Source organism: Pristis pectinata, chromosome 6, assembly GCF_009764475.1.
Source record: "Pristis pectinata isolate sPriPec2 chromosome 6, sPriPec2.1.pri, whole genome shotgun sequence".
In the NCBI taxonomy this organism is placed as follows: domain Eukaryota; kingdom Metazoa; phylum Chordata; class Chondrichthyes; order Rhinopristiformes; family Pristidae; genus Pristis; species Pristis pectinata.
This window is the reverse complement of record NC_067410.1, coordinates 23288947-23308448: the sequence shown is the minus strand read 5'-3', so window position 1 is coordinate 23308448 and position 19502 is coordinate 23288947. Positions and strand designations below refer to the sequence as shown.

At 35.3% G+C, this 19502-nt stretch overlaps 1 protein-coding gene across 1 annotated transcript in view; it reads right to left on the bottom strand.

Annotated features, from left to right (window-relative positions):
* Window positions 1–19502, bottom strand: part of LOC127572139 (voltage-dependent L-type calcium channel subunit alpha-1D-like) — a 305309-nt gene that overhangs the window by 79990 nt on the left and 205817 nt on the right. The window contains exons 29-31 of the mRNA XM_052019090.1: window positions 18555–18665; window positions 9961–10044; window positions 9103–9186 (exon numbers count right to left, since the gene is read on the bottom strand). Coding sequence (XP_051875050.1) covers window positions 9103–9186; window positions 9961–10044; window positions 18555–18665 — 279 coding nt within the window. The remainder of the gene's footprint in view (window positions 1–9102; window positions 9187–9960; window positions 10045–18554; window positions 18666–19502) is intronic.

The following is a 19502-nucleotide window of genomic DNA, read 5'->3' as shown; positions in this document are numbered from 1 at the left end:
TGATTTCCACAGATAACGCTTTGAAAAAAAATTGCTAATTTAGCGTCAAATGATTGAGATATTCCAAATTCATAATGTTTTTACTAATATTGAAGGCTTTCATTACAATAGTCCCAGGTCTGTTCAAAACTAAACCCAAGTGGTCAAATAATAGCATCCAAAACATTTTTGTTGTTATCACACTTCTAAAATTCAATATTAATTAAGAAAATAAGTTCATAAATTGATGCAGAATAAATGCTGTAAAACAGGTCCATGCAAAACAATAAATAAAAGTTACATGTATCACTAACACAAACAATTAAACACTCAAATCCTATCGATATGATTAAGATTTAGTTTACTGACCATGACATTCAAAGGCTGACCCAAGGCCAACTATATAATAATTTGAACATTATGAAGAAAAATTAGTTCTTTTTTGCAGACATAAAATGGAATTATTTCTCTCCCCAAGCAGCCACATTCTGTCACAGCAACTGAATGCATAAAACAAGAATGGAACTATTCCAAGTCCATATCTATGTCCCATACAAGGTAAAAACGGTGAAAAGTGGGAAAGGGGAAATTATGGTGAAGAGTGAATCCAATAAATTCATGCAAGTGCAGTGTGGTACAAAATACATGCAACTATCAGTCAATAATGGTTAAAAAAAAACTTTGGCACTTTCAAAAGTAATTTAGCACATTGGTAACTTGTACCAACATGAATTATGGAATTAAAAAAATTAGTATCACTATGTGTTAAATAAACATACATATACAATAGAAGTCACTAATACATATTGACATGATAAAATGACTGTAAAATTAGTAAATTGTAGGTAAATTTGCTAATTAACCTATGAAAATTAGAGCACAATTTGAGTAACTGAAAGAAAATCAAAGAAATAATATTTAACCAAGACATCAAAATATATCTTTAATTATTAGAATAATTTCTATAATATGAGAGAACCTGGAAGTATTATCTGTTTAAGGGAAAAAATGTCTCCCAGGCTGTAACAAAAAAAAATTGTGAGCTTTTGGATCAGTCACCCATTACACACAGTGCCCAATGACTATTTTGTTACAGAAATGGAACTGCAAATTAGATGCTGTGTATAATAGTGGACCAATCCAATATTGCCCATCATGCGCCATAGTTCGACCAGGACATTTTATTCCTTATTAGCAATTATTAACTTGATATTCTGCTCTCATTTAATTAAAACAAATTTCTATTTAACTGCATGCATGAAAGTGTATCAGAAAATCAATTATATAGATTTTTGCTGCACAATTCAAATTGAAAAGATGTCTGGTGCTGGATAGATTTATAATATGGTTTTAAATGATTGTCTTTGTGATATTTATTGTTATTTATTTATTATATATTGAGCAGCAGTACACTCTTGAAAATGAATTAGGATAATGTATCAAGCATCACATATTATGTGAGCTTTATTTCAAACTTCATAAGCCCCAGTTTTTGAGTGTCAATCATTTTAACAATGCTTTGGCATTAACTAGAAATGTCAGAGAAGGTTTAATGGTGTTATTATCAAGTCAGATTTTCTATTAAAATACTTTCCATTATAAGAAAGGTGGAGTTAAAGGACTCTGATCAAAATGCTGCCCCATGCCCTCGGCAACAATATCTTCTCCCTACCCTCTCAATCAGCATCCCACATGTTGCTGAGTACCCCAGGGGCCAAGTCTAATCCGGCAGAGGTTCAACTGGAGTTCTTCCATGGAGGCAACCCCTTAGCCTCCAAAATCCACATGACACAGAGAAGTCATGCGAACAGGTATCTATGCAGTCTGTCTTTACTTGTGCAAAGGCCACTGAGGAGGGCATTGTTGAATAAACTAAAATACATGCAATGGTAAAACCATGAGCAACAAATTATCTGTTGGAGGAAATCAGTGGGTCAACCAGCATCTGTGAAGGGAAAGGAACTGTCAATATTTTGGGTCGAAACCCTGCATCAGGACCAAGTATGGAGAGGGAAGATAGCCAGTATAAAGAAGAGAGGGGGAGTGGCGAGGCAGGGGTGAAGAATGATGGGCAGATGCAGCCAGGTAGAGGAGAGGGAGGGTAAGACCATGGTCAATGAAAGATGGTCAAGGCACATACAGATGAATAGGGGTTTGGTTCGTATCAGTGGAAGAAGATGAAGTGAGGAAGGGTTGCCATCTTGTTAGGGTGCTAATTTCAGAAAACTAACTGAATTAGGCAGCAATGAGGTGTCCTGAGCACTGCTCCTCTGTGATGGGCTGAACCTCTTCCTCTTCCTCCCACTCCTAGACTGAAGAGATTGTGGTATCTCTGCCCTGTGCCTCCAACACTGGCCACTAACAATGCTGATTCAGTAGCAGACAACCTCATTCTTAGGGTTCTGACAAAGAGAATTCCAGATTGGTCAAAGCACCTGAAAGGCATTTTTAATTTGCTGAACACATTTGTTTAGTGGCAACTCTTGACAATTTGGAGATCCATCCAGATCAGGAAAGGTGGGCCGCTACTGAACAAACGAACTATGTCAACAGCCTGGCAATCACACGCAGGTGCAAAGAAAGATTTCCTTACCTACACAGGTCACCAGAATGTTAATTAGTGCAAGTCTTAACTATTAATGAACACACCTGGATGCCTTGAATGCCACATGCCCACAATGCCCCGTGCTTGTGAGAAGCCGACCTGAGCACATGGTCAGTCTAACTGGCCTCTGTCATAGTGAGGATAATGTAATCCCTTCCTGGTGCACTTATAGCAGCCAATTGCAAGATTCTGCAAATCTCCCTGACAGAATCCAGCAAGAATTGCAAGCCAAGTAAGTTAAGGGCAATAATTGCTTTGATTGCCAATGGTATAGAGTGCCAGTTAGGTCCAGCAAGCAGCAGGCCTTGCATTAAAATGCTGAGGACTTGACATCTATCAATGAATTTTGTAAAGCTGTCAAGAGTGCAAGGTTTCCACATTTTTTTGTACTATCCCCAGTTCCAACTACAAGGAGGTCAACATTATTTAATCTTAATTGGTTTATATCAGAGAACAGCATTCATCTCATTGTGCTTGTGGTAGCTCTATGAAAGAACTATTCAATTCATACAGTACATTCCATTTTTTCTTCCTAGCTCTGCACTTTTTCTCCTATTCAAAAATATATCCAATCCCCTATGAAAGGTAGCATGGAATTTGCTTCAGACATGCTTTCCAATAATGCACTCCAATTCATAGCAAGTTGCCGTTTAATAAGATTTCTCCTCTTTTCCATGATAGATCTATGGCATGTATCTTTAATCCCTGCCCTGTTTATTGACTGCTCAGAATTTTAAACAACTCTATGAAATCACTGTTTGAGAAATGTTTGAAGAAGAGCCGTCCAAGCTCTCATCTTATCCATAGGCATTCATATGCATACATGTCTAAATTCTTGTGGGCTAGTATGATATTGGTACTCTATAGCGAAGGATGGCACTGGATAGTCCAGATGGACAAATATTATTCCCAGACTATGTGACATTATTGTCAGAATGATTTTAGTCAAGAATAATAAAATGTCTTTTAAAATGGGTGGCAGCAAATATAGAACAACAGCTACACACGTAAAATATCAGCAATATGATATTTCCCACAATATTTATTGTTGCTAAGACAACAAACATGAGGCTAATACCAAGTTCAATTGTGATACCTCTAAAGTCTGCCTCATAGAATATCAAAAGTTTTCTTGAAAACTAAATACACCCTCCAGTTTGCTAGTCTCAACTACATCAAGATTGTAGATTCACAATGAGTTATTCTAATTTGTAGTATTCTGTAATTTACAAAGTTAAAGACACAATTTCTGCTTCAGTATAGAGCCAGTAATTTCTTGGCATAGCACTCCATCCTTACTCATCCAAAACTAAACCCACACTTATCTTGAGAAAATTCCCTGGCATTAATTTTCTCAAGGAAGTCAGCTCTGACCTGATCAACAAGGCCCTGCACTCCAACTGTAAATCCCACAGTAATGCTTTGACACTCAGTGAAGCCTCACCCTCATGCAGAAACTAATGGCTTTTTTGCTGAAATTTTAAGCCAATTCTATTAGACTCCCATGATGTATTCCTTAAATTATTACCAGAATAAGCCAAAAGCACCAGAGGTTTTAAAATGTGATGAAAGTTGCTTCAATATAACTGTACACTATTACTCATTCCAATCTGAAATATGGCCCATTCCCTTCTTAAACAAAAAGAGCGATGGTGAATTGGCAATGCATTTTAGGCACTGGCCTACTTTTTCCATTGGCCTCAATGTAATTCAACAGTCAGCCAATTTGCTATTGCCTGTTTTACAAAGGTCTACACCTTAAAAACAGATGTTCTGATATATTTATTTATGCCCTTAAATTTCTTTGGTGAATACTGTAATATTTTAGTTATCTTATGCGTTATTGTAATAATTATGCAAACACTTATAAAAAGAAAATTAAATGAATGATAAGATTAAACAAATGCTGAAATGAAACAAATATCTTGGCAGCAAATTTTCAAGACAGTTATTTCAGTGAAACTAAAGCAAATAATGAGATATTAGGAAGAAATGCAAAGAAACACTCAGGCTGCTACATGTTATTCAGATATTTGGATTGATCATTATTGCCAAATCAAATGATAATTTCTATTTAAAGTCATGAATGATCACAGTTAGGACAAGACAAATAAACCCCAAGTTATTTCCAAATTTTCAAATTTATACCTAGTGTAACCTTAATTAAAACTTTAATCTAACTCATAGCTTAAGATACAAATGATCAAAAATGAAAAATGCATAATTAATTAAATGTAAGGTGATATTGTATTTGAAAATTATTTAACTTCATATAGATTATCATCAGAGACTGGAATGCACTGCTAGGGGTGGTGGTGGAGGCAGATACAATAGAGGTGTTTAAGAGGGTCTTAGATAGGCAAATGAATATGCAGAGAACAGAGGGATATGAACCATGTGCAGGCAAAAGGGACTGGGTGTCATTAGCTTAATTAGTTCGGCACAACATCATGGGCTGAAATGCCTGTTCCTGTGCTGTGCTATGTTCCATCAGCACATAAATTACTTCTCCTACATCTTCAAACAGCGAAAACACATTCGTCAATTACAGAACTCTCCCCATCCATCCCATTATTTTTCTGTTATCAAGGTGCTTTGCTCCTAAACTGTTTAATGCTGCACACTGTGTATTTATAATTTTATGAATCCTAGATTCCAGCAGCCTGAGAGTATAATGTGATAGCCAGCAGAATGATGAAAATGATATCTGGGAAAAATTAAGTGGTTTCATTTCTACTGTTTTAATTTATATACTTTAATCATTCCAAGTGATCATGCAGAAAAGCCAATGCAAAAAAGTGTTGGAATTATGGTCAACCAAATTTTCATTATGAAGACTAAACAAAAAATAGATATCATAAATTCTCAATATTGTGCTGACATAATCATAAAATATTCAAAATGAAAACCATTTTACATTCATATTGACCCCTTACTGATAGCAAACAAAGGAACATAAACCCTTTATCTTTGCTAGCATGGAAACCCATTCTGGCAATTTCTTTAAGAACAAACATTTTACCTTCCAGAAAAGCACATCAAATTTAATATTCAACATATAACCTTTGTCTCATAAATGAAATTTGTTTTTCATTTAAAAATAACTATTTTGTCATGATGCAAATGAAAATTAGGACGGTGTTAATTGTTTAAAATTTGAATTTGGAATGTTGAAATCAATACTTTTTCTGTGACAATTCTTGAAAGCCTTAAAGATTGAGAGATTTTGACCAAGCGGCATACAAATCTTCCAGAAAACCTGAAGATACTAAGGGATTTTCCTTCCTTATTGCTGTTATTTAACTTGAAGGGTAAAGATGTATATTATCTTTTTACTAAATGAGAGAAGAAAATTTGCATGACCACAATTAGATGCTACAAATGTGAAACTCTGTGTAAACATGGCTCATAAAAAGTGTGCAACAAAAATACAAACAAAAATCCATGGTACTTAATCATGAAACTGAGCACTTATACTTGCCTCAACAAGATTCTAAAAAAAAATTAACATGAAGGAGAATTAGAAAACCCATTACAGCTTGTTATTAAAATACGATTGGGTTTTTAGTACAATTTGCAAAATTAACCAAAATTAACTTTGATGCAAGTTAAACCCAAACGTTAACAAGTCTCTCCTCTTCGGATACAGGTTTAACTACATTTTCCATACCATTTGCCATCCTGGGTGCAGCAAGCAATTGAAAATCAAGCAGCACTTTGGCCTATATTACAACAAGATTTGAGTACAGCCAGTGAGACTGCACTTGAAGAATTATTTACCATTCTGTTCTCCCCATCTAAGAAGATAAACTTACCACATACTAGTTCCTGAACAGATTCGTTGTATGAGAGATTGGGTCGACTAGGCCTATTGTTTCTATAGAGTTTAGAATAATGAGAGGTGGCCTTAAAAAAAATTTTTAAGGCTCAACAGGGAGGATGTTTCCTCTGGCTGAGGAGTCTGGAATCAGGGGCCATAAACTCAGAATAAGGGATGGACCATTAGGACTAAGATGACAAGAGCTTCTTCAATTACAGGGTGGTGAATCTTAGAACTTCTCTGTGCCGGAGGACTGTGGAGGCTCAGTCATTGAGTTCATTCAAAACAGAGATTAATAGAATAATGGATACCAAGAGAATCAAGGAATATAGATATTCTGCAGATAAATCTAATAAATATGCATTTGTTTTAAATATGTTATAACATTCATAACCTCTTTATGTAGTCAATAAAATCTTGATGGGGAGGGGGAGACACAAAAAGAATGAAATATCAAATTGCTGTGGACAGAATAATTTTAAGGACGCATTTAATGAATGGATATTTATTAATTAGCCTATGCAGCTTAAATAAGGAAGAGCTAAAAGAAGACACATATATCTTGTTTTCTTAGCATTCATCAGAATAAAAAAGGGAAATTCATAATTAGCATTTTCACAAGAAAGAAAAGCCAGTAGGAAGGTATTTGTTTTGCTATGCCATTGAGTTTTGAATTACTCACAGCATTTTAAATGTCATAGTGTCAGTCTGCATATTACCAAACAAATGGAGAACCTGTACAGGTGGGGACAAGTACAATGGTTTAACTAATTCTACTCAGGGCTTTTACCAGTGAGTTTTTGACTTGTAAGAACAAAGACTAAGTTCATTTTTTTTCAATTTTAGAATATATTTTAAAATGTTTACTCTTAAGAATGCTGCTATGAGGTCATAAGTGATCTCTGTGAGGGACAATTTGCTTTTTTGGCAACAGCTAACCAAATATAGAATAGATAGTTAATACTAAGTTACTCATACTTTCACTGGTTTGTCTTAAGAAAACCAAATGGTCATAAGTTTAATATTAGTTCCACAGTACATTCGATTTAGTTAATTTAAACAAAAAACTCTATAATGTTGAAACAGATGTCTAATTTCTGAATTTGTACTTGACATTACTCACTTGCCATTTTGTGAAGTCCTGGGTATAATTGTATTACCAGTCAAGCTGTGGTATCCCAGCTTTTATGGTAAATTGGGAAAGTGGCCATGAAAAACCTATTTTCATAGTCTCATAGGCCCTTTACTAAAAGAAGAGATAACAAATCATGTTTATTTTTCTCTTAATGCAGTTTTCTTTGCAATACTTGTTTTACAAGGAGTTAAATGAACTGAAGAATAGATTTAATCTCAGACCTCTACAACCAATTTCAGACTTTAAGCTTGAAGTAATGGATTTAGATAAAAAGGTAGAAATGAAAGAAAGCCAGTATGGGCTGGTACAGCCTACCAATAAGAAAGTGGTTAAAGAACTAGGTAAAAGTGGGTAAAATGCAGTAGAAACTGTACATGAGCTTATCAATAAAAAAAGTTAAATTACATACACTCCTGGAAAAAGGATAGATAAGTAATGGGAAATTATTATGCTGCGGGATGAACAAACTGGCTTAAGTCCTGCATCATCAAGAATAGCAGCCAGAGGTCAGTGAAGTCCTAGATTTTAAATGCAAAATAGGAGTCTGTGCAGAGCACAAAATAATCTATAGTCCTCCCCATAATGCTATCAGAGTGCTTTTACTCAATGGATGTAAAAAAAATAAAATTTTCATGATGGGCTTTGATTTTTCTCTGGGGTCATATTCTCTTGTATATTTGGCTAGCTCAGACCTTCTTAATGCATTATTCTAAGTAAATAGGTAAATTCCTTCCACTGTCAATTTTGAGGTAACTTACCAAAGTTTAATTTTTCCTTCAGGATTCATAGGTAGTTTTGTTCAAATACTTAAATCAACATATATCACTATATTAAATATATTTTATCATTGTATTAAAAATTGTAAATTGATTTTTCATTCTACTGTTGCTTAAACTCTTGTATAGGAAATTAGAAGCTGAAGAGTTTCATTATATGATTTTGTCATTAGCAATTTCAAAATAATTGAGAGTGATTTTATCAAAGAAATCTTTAGGTTTTGCTGTAACTAAAATGATAGAGTTGTATGGTTTTGCTCATCTTATTTTCTTGCTCTCTGGTTTGCATTTATAAACTCTAGCAAAGAAATCATTAAAAGCTTTTCACTATAATCTATTGTTTTAAAAGAGCTGACTTGAGAGAATAATGAAAATGCAGTTTAATTTAATTACTTTTCCAATGTTACTATAATACACACAGAGTTGAAGATTTTTTTTTAATTAGTTCTTCACAGTTCTGCCAACCAATATCCACATGTAACTGGTTAACAAGTTCAATTAAAGATTTAAAATGAAAAACACAGTGCATCAATTATTATCAGTCGTGATCACTGTGGGATGCAATATGCTTCAATTGCAACAAAGTAAAATGTTGAATAGATAATTAATATATTCTTCTTAATTTGACTTGGAGTATGAAGATATAGTCTAAACAAAAACTCACTGCTAAAGTGAAGACATGATTAATCATATTAAAAATAAGCAGACTTTGAACTTCTATGTCAAAGTTCAGAGATAGTAGAATAAGGATAATTTGGAGGGGCAGTTGCAGATAGCCTTTACTTACATTAACTTCTGTGATAGCAATATCAACGACGCTACCAATAACAATTAAGGCATCAAAAGTGTTCCATGCATCAGCGAAATAGTGCTGTGAATGTAAACATTCAATAGGAGCAGAAAGGGATGAGAAAGACAATAGAAAAAAAAGTAACAAGAGAGTACAAGAGTTACAACACAAGTAAATTACAACCGAGATAAACTTGGCTGTATTTTGCATGACTGTGAAAGCATCAGTACTTTTCATTGTGTTCACGTTTTTATGTTCTTTTTTCTTGTAAACGTACATTATAAAACTATTATAAATATACCAAAAAAAGTTCAACTAAACATTCCTTTTTTTTATTTTAAATCCATAATGTTATAAAATATCTAATGTCTAATTTCATAAACTATTTCCAGTAAAGCAGAAAAAGATTGATAATAGGAATATTCTTTGTTTCATTTTTCAGAATTACAGACAGCAAGTGCATCTGGCCTCAGCAAAACGCATTCAGCCATACAAGTTATTATTTTATGGTTACTATTACAAGTTACTATTCCTATTAAATAAACTTTGTTGATTTTAAAATTTTAATGTCACTGTCAGAAATAGTACAGAATTATACAAGGGGCATTTGCACAGCAAAACCAGTAAAGGTTTCATTGAAGACAAATGCTTTCACAGTTATGCTTGCTTTTGTTTTGTAGAGTTCACCTTCTGTGTTCTAGAATAGGACAGTGGAAAAAGTGAGAGAAGTCAGGCTTTGAAGGATCTTCTTTATTTCCTAAAAACAGATACAACTGTTTGTGACTTGTCCAATGATATTTTTTGTGTAGCACTAAAGGGGAGGAATAATGATTTCTGGGAAGGTACAGTACTCACATCAATTTCACCAAGTACGACGTCAATAATGCTGCCAATAACGATGAGGAAGTCAAACACGTTCCAGGAGTCACTAAAATAGCCCTACATGAAGTAGGTAGGGGGCAAATGTTTACATTAACACATTGAGTAATGAATGCATCTTTAGTTGACTTTAACACAAAACAAAAATGATAAATTTATTAATACAAGGTTTTAAAGAAAAATTTAGACAGGAATTTAATGGATTATTAAACAGATCCCACTGTGCTGCTATTTAAAATTTACTTTGATGGAAATAGGATTAATTTTAAGAGAAAGTAAACATATTCTGCTGGGGCTAGTATAAGAAAAACTACGTTGTGAAAGTATGCCACATGAAGACCTTTGGCTTTTTATTTGGATAAATTTGAATATAGCTTTTGGCTAACTACATAGGTGAACTTTCTAAAGATAAATAAAAAGATGCTATAGAAAATGCTTGAAATACTCCACAGGGCAGGCAGCATCTGTGGAAACAGAAACAGTTAATATTAGATCCCTGACCATTCATCTAAGCTCTGAAATTTTAACTTTCTTTTTCCACAGACAGTGCTTGGCCTGCTGAGTGTTTCCAACATCTTGTTTATCTGCCAATTTCCAGTATCTGCAACTTTTCTTTTAATTTCATAAAAGATGCCATGTACAATTAAATCAATGATGATTACCAATGAATTATAAATGTTTTCTTCCTTTTGTAATTAAGTACTTCTACAAAATAAAAAAAAGGCACAGTAGTGCAGCTTTGGGGGAGCTCAGTGGTGCAGCTATTGAGGTTCAATCCTGACCTCTGAAGCATCTGTGTAGTTTGCAAGTTCTCCCTGTTACTGCAGGGATCACCTATGTGTGCTCCATTTCCCTCCCATATTCCAAAGACATGTGGTTGGTAGGTCAATTGGATATCATTCATTGCCCCTAGTGTGTAGGTGAGCAGTAGAATTTGGAGGGAGTTGATGGAAATGTAATGAAAATAAAATGGAACTAGTGCAAGTGGATGGTTGATGGTCGGCACAGACCTGGAGGGCTGAAGGGCTGTTTCCATGCTGCATGATTCTACGATTCCATTACTCTAAATGTTTAAAATCAAGAATTTGGGTACTAATTTGAAGCTAAAATTGTTTGTTTCAGTAGTTTTGCAATCAGCACATTTGTAAAAATGAAAAAAGCCATTAATTAATAGTTTAGAAATGCATCTTTCAATTTTTAAACAACTATCAATCAATGACATTTTTCTGACTCTTTGAAACAATAGTTTATATGACACAAATTCAAGAATTCCATTTAACTGATCTGCAGTATGACAACTTTTAGTTTATTCAATTGACTTTTTCTTTAATTAAAGTAAAGAAGATTAACAGGATTATTCATGACACGAAATAAGCTGGTGAACTGCTCTAGTATCAACCATTAAAGAGTAGAAGAAAAAGTTCCACAACCAATTGGAAGAATTAGGGGGTGCTTGGAAGTTCAGGTTGTAAGGAAAAAGGAGAGGGAGGCAAATATGGACAAGTCACACCAACTAGAAACCCAAGAAACCATGCATAATTAGTAGCTGACAAACAAAAAAGAAAGCACTGCAAAAGTCAGATAAAATCACTTACTAGCCATCTCTCCTTTTTTTTCACACACACCTAATAAAGTGTTAGTTAAAATCTTAGTAAATGGAAAAAAATGCAACATTTGTGGAATATAAGAATTTGCACATTAAAATATTACTTTACCATTGACAGCTATTGCAAATTTAAAATTCAAACACATTTAAACTAAGTCAGATATAACCATCAGATATAATTAAAGAATACTGCCACAATTAATTCACATTTAATTTCCATGACACTTTAACCTTAGAATGAAAAGCTTACAAGGACATTGAGATTGGAATGGAAGTACAAAACTAAATAATCAAATCCAATCATGAGCAAGATCTGTTTCACTTGATTGCATGCTGGCACAATGTAGCTTTGATAGACTTTTTTAAACAAGTGGATCAAAACTGAATTGTTTTGTTTTCAGTTGGTTGGGCTAAAAATTGACAGAAAACACGAATGTCAAGAGTATGATTTAAATGAAGTGCACCAGTGTTACTCATTAATTTTTAAGATAAATTACTTTCTTTTCATGCTAATGTAAAGTGAAGGGAGAAATAAAAGCAACATGAGATTTGGATAATTAGAATTTGCTTTTTGAGTGCCCTTAGACATCTTATGTATGTATTCAAGCAAAAAAATTGTGCTGGAGGCCATATTGTCAAAGATGTAGGCATGTTCACAGCTGGAATTATCCATATTTGGCCTTCACCCCCATTGCACCCTCTGACCTTCATTTGCATCAGCTGGTGATAATTCTACTCCCGACTACCAAACACTCCTCCAATTAATGTTACTCCTTTCACATGACAATAGTCTATTTCTGATCCACGATGGAGAACTCTTTTCCTATTGGCAATAGCACCCCAACCCTTACAGTAAGACAAGCTTACATATATTACCTATGCAAGTCCAAACTTTCCAAACAACCACCAATCTTAACCCCCACACTCTCCAACAGCCAACCCTTGCTCTGACCTCTGACAACGAACAATGCACTCATCCCACTGTCAACTGACCAAGTGACATATCGTTAAAAGCAGCTACCAACTTCTAAGCGTTTGGTTTGAAATCATCTGCATTGTTTGTTTTTAGTGTGAACATCATCAAATTGTATTGCTCATTATGTGAAAGCTATTTAACCCTCTGTAATCTTGCCATCGAAACTGGAACAAAGCCAAAGCTACACACGCATGATGCTTCAAGTTTGTTGATTGTGTTTCTATGTATAGACTCACACTGTTCACTTAATCCTCCAATTAACTTGGAGGATATTACAGAGACAGCATTGGTGATATTTTTCAAGTGCCTTGCTATATGTTGTCAGAAGTCTCAGAGAATATAAGCGGGCAGGATTCACTGCTGCCCAGTAAACCATGTGCTTTGAGCCAAATCTGAGGTCTCCATCTTCAAGCACTTTTTTCCTTAATCAAACAAAGGCTATGCAAACACATTTTTAAAAATATTCATTCAAGGGATGTCAGCTTCACAGACTGAACCAACATTTAATTGCCCAACCGTAGATATCCTTGAGAAGCTGGTGGTGAGCTACCTTCTTGAACCGCTGCAGTCCTTGAGGGAAAGAACTGTAAGGGAGAGAGTTCCAGGGATTTGACCTCGCGATGATGAAGGAACACTGACATATTTCCAAGTCAGGATGGTTTGTGGCTTGGAGGGCAACTTCCACATTGAAAGCAATGGTGAATTTCATCGTAGATCTGCAGAGAGGTGGATGCTGAGATATGGGAAGTCACCCACATTTTCTTTCCATGAACCACTCTTGTCCTAGAGCAGCGTTGTGTAGCAACGGTTGGTAGACGACTCCTGTATTATGGATGTTGAATGTAAGGCCCAGCCTCTTGTATGCTTCAATGAATGATCTGACAATAGCTTGGAGCTCAGCCTGCAACCACAGGTAAATGTAAGCTGCAGCTGAACTCCTGAACTTATGGTGAACTAGGTCTTGAAATTGTATGTAAGGTGAGGTGCAACATTGTGCCAAGAAAAATTGACAAAATAAGTCAGAAGAATGATGTGACCAATGATACAGTTCTGAAAAGTGTCATCAAACATGAAATATTAACTCTTTTTCTCTTTCCATAGACACTGCATAACCTGCTCAGTGTTTCCATTTTCTGTCTTTATTTCATATTTTCAGCATTTGATGCTTTTGATTTCCAATGATGCAGTTTTGTTTGACCCTGGTATTCACCAAGACTGGCTGTCGTAGACCAGTTATTAGGATCATGATTTGCATGGCATCATAAGACAAACATAAAATGAAGCTGAAGAATGGTAAAGCAGATATGAAGGGCTTGCTTCTATTTCTTCTGTTCTCTCAGTAGCTGCCTTGACAAATCCCCTCAGCATTGTTGAAATGTCTTTCTCCTATACATCCAATCAGTGTAGGCCCTTCCTGATCTACCTTTCCTTACTAGATAGCCCCTTCATTCCAGGATTCAACCAAGTGGACCACTGTTAACCTGTATCCAATAGAGTATATCCCTCCTCAAATAAGGTGACCAAAACACACTACTCTAGGTGTGGTCTTATAAGTGCCCTATACATCTGTAACAAGACATCCACACTTTTACACTCCATTCCCTTTGCAATAAAAGCTTACATTCCATTTTCCTTCTGAGTTACTTGCTATGTCTACATGCTAACCTTCTTTCATGTGTGAAGACACCCAATTCCAAAGGCTAGCTTAAGCCAGATCTTGCCCCTAAAACCTATTCAGCAAAGTCCACAGCTGGTGTGGTAGGGTGAAATTAGGTGGTCAGACAGTGGGATGTGTGAAAAAGAGTTTCTTTGATGCTGGTATCAAACTTCATTCTTTGCAATCAGAAGGCCTCTGCCACACAGAACTAGAGCAGCAATCTGGACCACAGTTAACGCTAATGCTGCATGAGCAGATGGGGGATGTGAGATATCTTTGCTCAGTGGCACTCTTGGATTGATATAATCTTCTAGAGTAGCTTGTTTGTTACAACTTCAAATGCTATATGAGAGGAAATTACATTGCACAGGACTGAGAATTCACAATAGAAAGGTTGAATGGGGAGTTCCAAGGACAAGGTTAGCATATTGTGACTGATTCCAGATTGCTGCTAATTCTCTGGACTGGAGATGAGATGGCAAAAGCCATCCTTAAATCTGAGGTTTTTGTATTCCATGATGTCATTGTAATATGGAGTGCTTGAAATTGAGGAAAGGTCCAATTGTGAAGGTGAAAGGATTAAAAGCTGGGACGTGAAGCCAAGTGGCGTCTTCTGATCTTCATACATTTACCTCACAAACCCAGTTTGCGTTGTGAATAGCAGCTCCATCCATCTTCAAGACAAGGTATGAGACCTTTCCTCAATTTCAAGCATTCCATATTACAATGACATCATGGAATACAAAAGCCTCAGACTTAAGGATGGCTTTTGCCATCTCATCTCCAGTCCAGAGAATTAGCAGCAATCTGGAATCAGTCACAATATGCTAACCTTGTTTAGTTACCTCTAACTAAACAGAAGCATCAGCTTTCATGACCACCTTGAAAACTGAAGAACTCATTCACCAGCAAAGGAAAAGGAGTATGTCTAAGAATCATAGAAATATCTGACATATAGGCATGATGATAACATGAAAGCTTTCTGTTCAAGAAAGTGCATGCTTATAAATTATATGAAGTACATATTACTTACAAGAAAATAAAAGAATTTAGATTCTACTTAACATATCTGTAAATAATAAGTGAATAATTAAAAACTAATAATAATTTTAGTAAAGTTTCAGTAACAGTATTCATTTTCCAAAATAGTTCTTACAAAATAATAACATAGATTGACTGAAGTAATGTGCAAATTCTTACTTTTACCACTTGAATACATATTATAAAACCGCTGCATTCATGTGCAAAACTAAGAGAAATTTAACAGCAACTCTGAATATTTATTGACAATAGTGATGGGAAATTGATCCCATTTTACTTATTGGCTTCCAGTTTATTTTCCAGCTTTTGTTTTTAAATGTTTGTGCTACAGTTTTTTAGCCCTTCCATTTGCACCAAACTGGTGCAGCATTGATGATTTTTAGGTTATCATCCATTATTTTAAAGGTAAAATCAAAGTCGAATTGAAATAAGAGAACAGTGCACCTGAAGAGAGTTTCACTATTGCTTGCCAGATAAATTAAGTGTTTATGTATTTTGTTTACATTGTTATATTTTAAGTCTGAATGTAACCAAAATGGCATCTTCAACCAAAAATGGGAATATATTAAATATATCAGACTATATTATGAGACCTGTCTGTAGAATCTACATCCAAAGTTTCTGGAGAGTCCTTTAAAGCACTCGTGTGCTTTAAGTGGCAATTTAGAAGTAGGCAGACAAAGGCTAATGAATTGATCCCCTCGTGCAATGTCTAAATTGTTCAGACACACAATTCATCTTCTAGGATGCCATCTGAAGTATGTTTTGGGGAGAGATGCGGTAGTATGGTTATCCAGGGTTAAATGTGAAAGGAAAACTAATTACAGAAAACTGGATGGAAGATCTACCATGGAACCTGAGTGTGGTCAGAAGGTACTTACAGTTGTCCCACAAATCCCTGAATTCCAATTTAAATCAACAACCTTGATATTTACAATGGGTCAATTTCTGCTTCAGGTGTTCTACTACAGGATCTGAAAATTCAATTGCATGATGCCGTTTATCAGAACTATGAATTTCCAGGTTGTTTTGCTTCATGGAAAATTCGATTGGGCAATTCCAGGTATGAGCCACATGTGATCCTCACACCCTTTCCACATCAGGACACATGCAATGACATCATTTTGTGTGCTATGCTGCTTTTAGAGCATGGGCAAGGAATCCTGGACTAACTATTCCAACATCCCATAAGTAATTATTTTGATGCCTTCTCAGGGTAACATGGCCATTTGAGCACGATGCTGATCTAAGACAGCAATCAGGTAAGAGCTTTCATTACTTTTATTTCTACTCTGTTCACTGCACCAACATTCCCACCACCAACATTGTTCCTGACCCACTGGTCTGCTGTGCTGCAAGTCCTGACCTAACCCTGCCACCCCCCAAACAGACTTCATGATTTGGTAAGGCCCTCGCTGATTCTCCTCAACCTTATCCTCAGCTCCAAACATCAACTCCAACCTCCCCCACCCCCCCTACACTGACCTAAGGCACAGGCTTCTGATGTCTATGCCCATCCTTCCCTGCCTGCCCACAATGCAGTCTAGCACATCACAGACTCTCATCCTTCTCTCCTCTACCCCAAGTGTCTCAACCAGATACAAATTCTGTTTCCACCCCCCCCAAGATACTTCATTACTACATAGACAGCACAAACTCCCATGTGCCTATGTATTATCACAGTGACAGTCCAAGGCTCTAGTACGTCCCCTGCCCCTATATCAACCAGCAAGAGTGTTGCTCCTATGCTTCTGCACGATTACCCAATCCAAGCCACAGCAGAGATCTCATTGGGTTGATGGCTGTCCTTCACCTCGCTTTGCTGAACCTGGTCTCAGAACTCATTACCTTTTTGATTGTCCCTTCAGTTGTGACTGAAATATTTGACACAACTCAAGAATGCAGTTTTTGTTTGTGGGGAGGGGTCACAATAAAAAAGATTATTGGCATCCATTTGCAATGCCCATATTGCACACTATTTTGGGTGCATCAGAATCTCTAGGCTAGGGTGTTCAGCTCCCTCTGTTACCTGCTCATATCCGTTTCTACTATCTTTCTTCTACTAAATATAACTGCCATAAGGTAATTAAGTCCCAACTACACCAGTATACTTTCCAGTTTGTTAAAATTTTTCAATTAAATTTCTCATTCTTTTCAATAAAAATTACACTACTGCACATCACCCGTGATGTTCTAGTTCAGTTTTAGCAGCAGCAGTAATCATCACACTTTTCATGCAGAAAATTTAGACATTACCAGTACGTTTATGGCTAATGGATTCATAACAACAAAATTAGCATGGTTTTTATTTTGATGTGATGTAATTTGTGGCTTGAGGTATCTGCATCATAACTTTATCTATTCTATCATTACATCTGCAGAATAATCTGAGTCACACTTTAGAGAAAAAGCTGCTTATAAATTTAAAATGCAAAGTATAAATATATTTGACATACTCAAACTAAATTTTTCACTGTGTTTTTAATCACTCATTTTGTATAAATCATTGATTTTATTTTTTTGATCATTAATTTCATTCATTTTTTTTGTTCTTGTTGATGTTGTTGGTAATGCTGGTTCAAGTATCAAACTGGAAACCTCAACAACAAATTCCAGTAATTGCATCAAATTGTGAATGGCATAGTTTATACCAAGGTTCTAGGAGTAACCCAAGCTTAAATGTCAGGAAAATTAAATTCTTTTGTAACTAATCATGTTGTTTTCTTTTTTATTAATTCCCATACCTGTAGTGAACAGCACATCCATGCATTCAAACCTGGACTGCAGATTTATCCATATTATGGATAAAACCAATACAAAAAGAGCTTGGAAAAAGCTTATTATCATTCCTTCATATATTTTGCATTTATATTTACCCAATGCTAAATGTTTATATATTTATATCATATGCATATCAGAAAATTGTTGTCATGAAACAATGACATTAATAGATTAGAGCAACACAGACAGGAGTTTAGGTATAATAATGCTTCATTACAAATTGTTGAAAACTGCACCTTAATAAATCTACATGCAAATAAACTATAAATTGGGTTATTTTCAAGTGGCTTTGTCTAACATATTTCATATTTGATCTTTAATGTAAGCATAATGCCTTTGTACATGTTTCTTCTGTCGATATCTTACTAGTATGTCTTTACTAATTGAAAAACTAAAATATGAAAAATCATCTACAAATTTCCTGCCATATAAAAAAGAATTTACAGTTTATCTGCTAATGTAGATGTTTTGTCTGTTACTTTTCACTTCAGTGTATGAAAAATTCTTACCATTGGTTTGAAGGCTATGAGTTTCAAAACCATCTCTACAGTGAACACAGCAGTGAAGACCATGTTCAGGATATCCATTGTGTAGTTGAAAAATGGAGATTGCTCATAGTGCTAAAAATACAAACAAAAATGTTACAATGCCACATAACATCATATTATAGCTTACATTTTACAATTGTCTGGCTGAATAAAACATACGTTTTTTATTTGCATTTATAACTTTTGATATATTTTAAATCTAAGAACTTGGCAGGAATCATACTGACTACTGTCAGAAGTTTTCTGGGTCATCATAAAAATGTTTAATTATATTTAAAAAGCCATGCAAACTAGGAGGAACAGGAGTTCTCAGACTGGCTCTAAAGCACTACCGACAGCAACTGCTGACGACAACAATTCCCATTATTCCACAACCCCAGCACCTACTACCCCCATAACCCACCCCATGCAATGACATTCATATCCTCCACAGGGCCAGCAGTTCACCTAAGTTATGGAGACAAGGCATACAGATAAATTTTAGGAAGCCTTTGGACATATTCAATCAGATTAATTTTCAATTCCATAATATTCTGATCCATGTGATAAAACTGATACCAATGAAAACTTGAGCAGAGCTCAAAATTACATTCCTATTCAATCTGATCAGGACTTGTTCTTGACTAAAGCTCACCATATTAGGGTGGTAAACATAATATGCAAACAGAAGTCTGATGAAGGGTCTTAAACCAGAAATGTTAACTGGTTTCCCTTACCACAGATGCTGCTTGATTAGATCTTCCAGCATTTCTATTTTTGATACAAAGTACATAGCTGTCCTAAGTTGTACAATTGCTGAAGTGCAGTTCATTGAAACTGCTGTCTGTGAAATTGTCTCAGGAGAGCTTTCTCTAGGCATTTTTAACATGCTTCTCTTTTTGCCATATTTTAAACAAAATGTGTATTTAA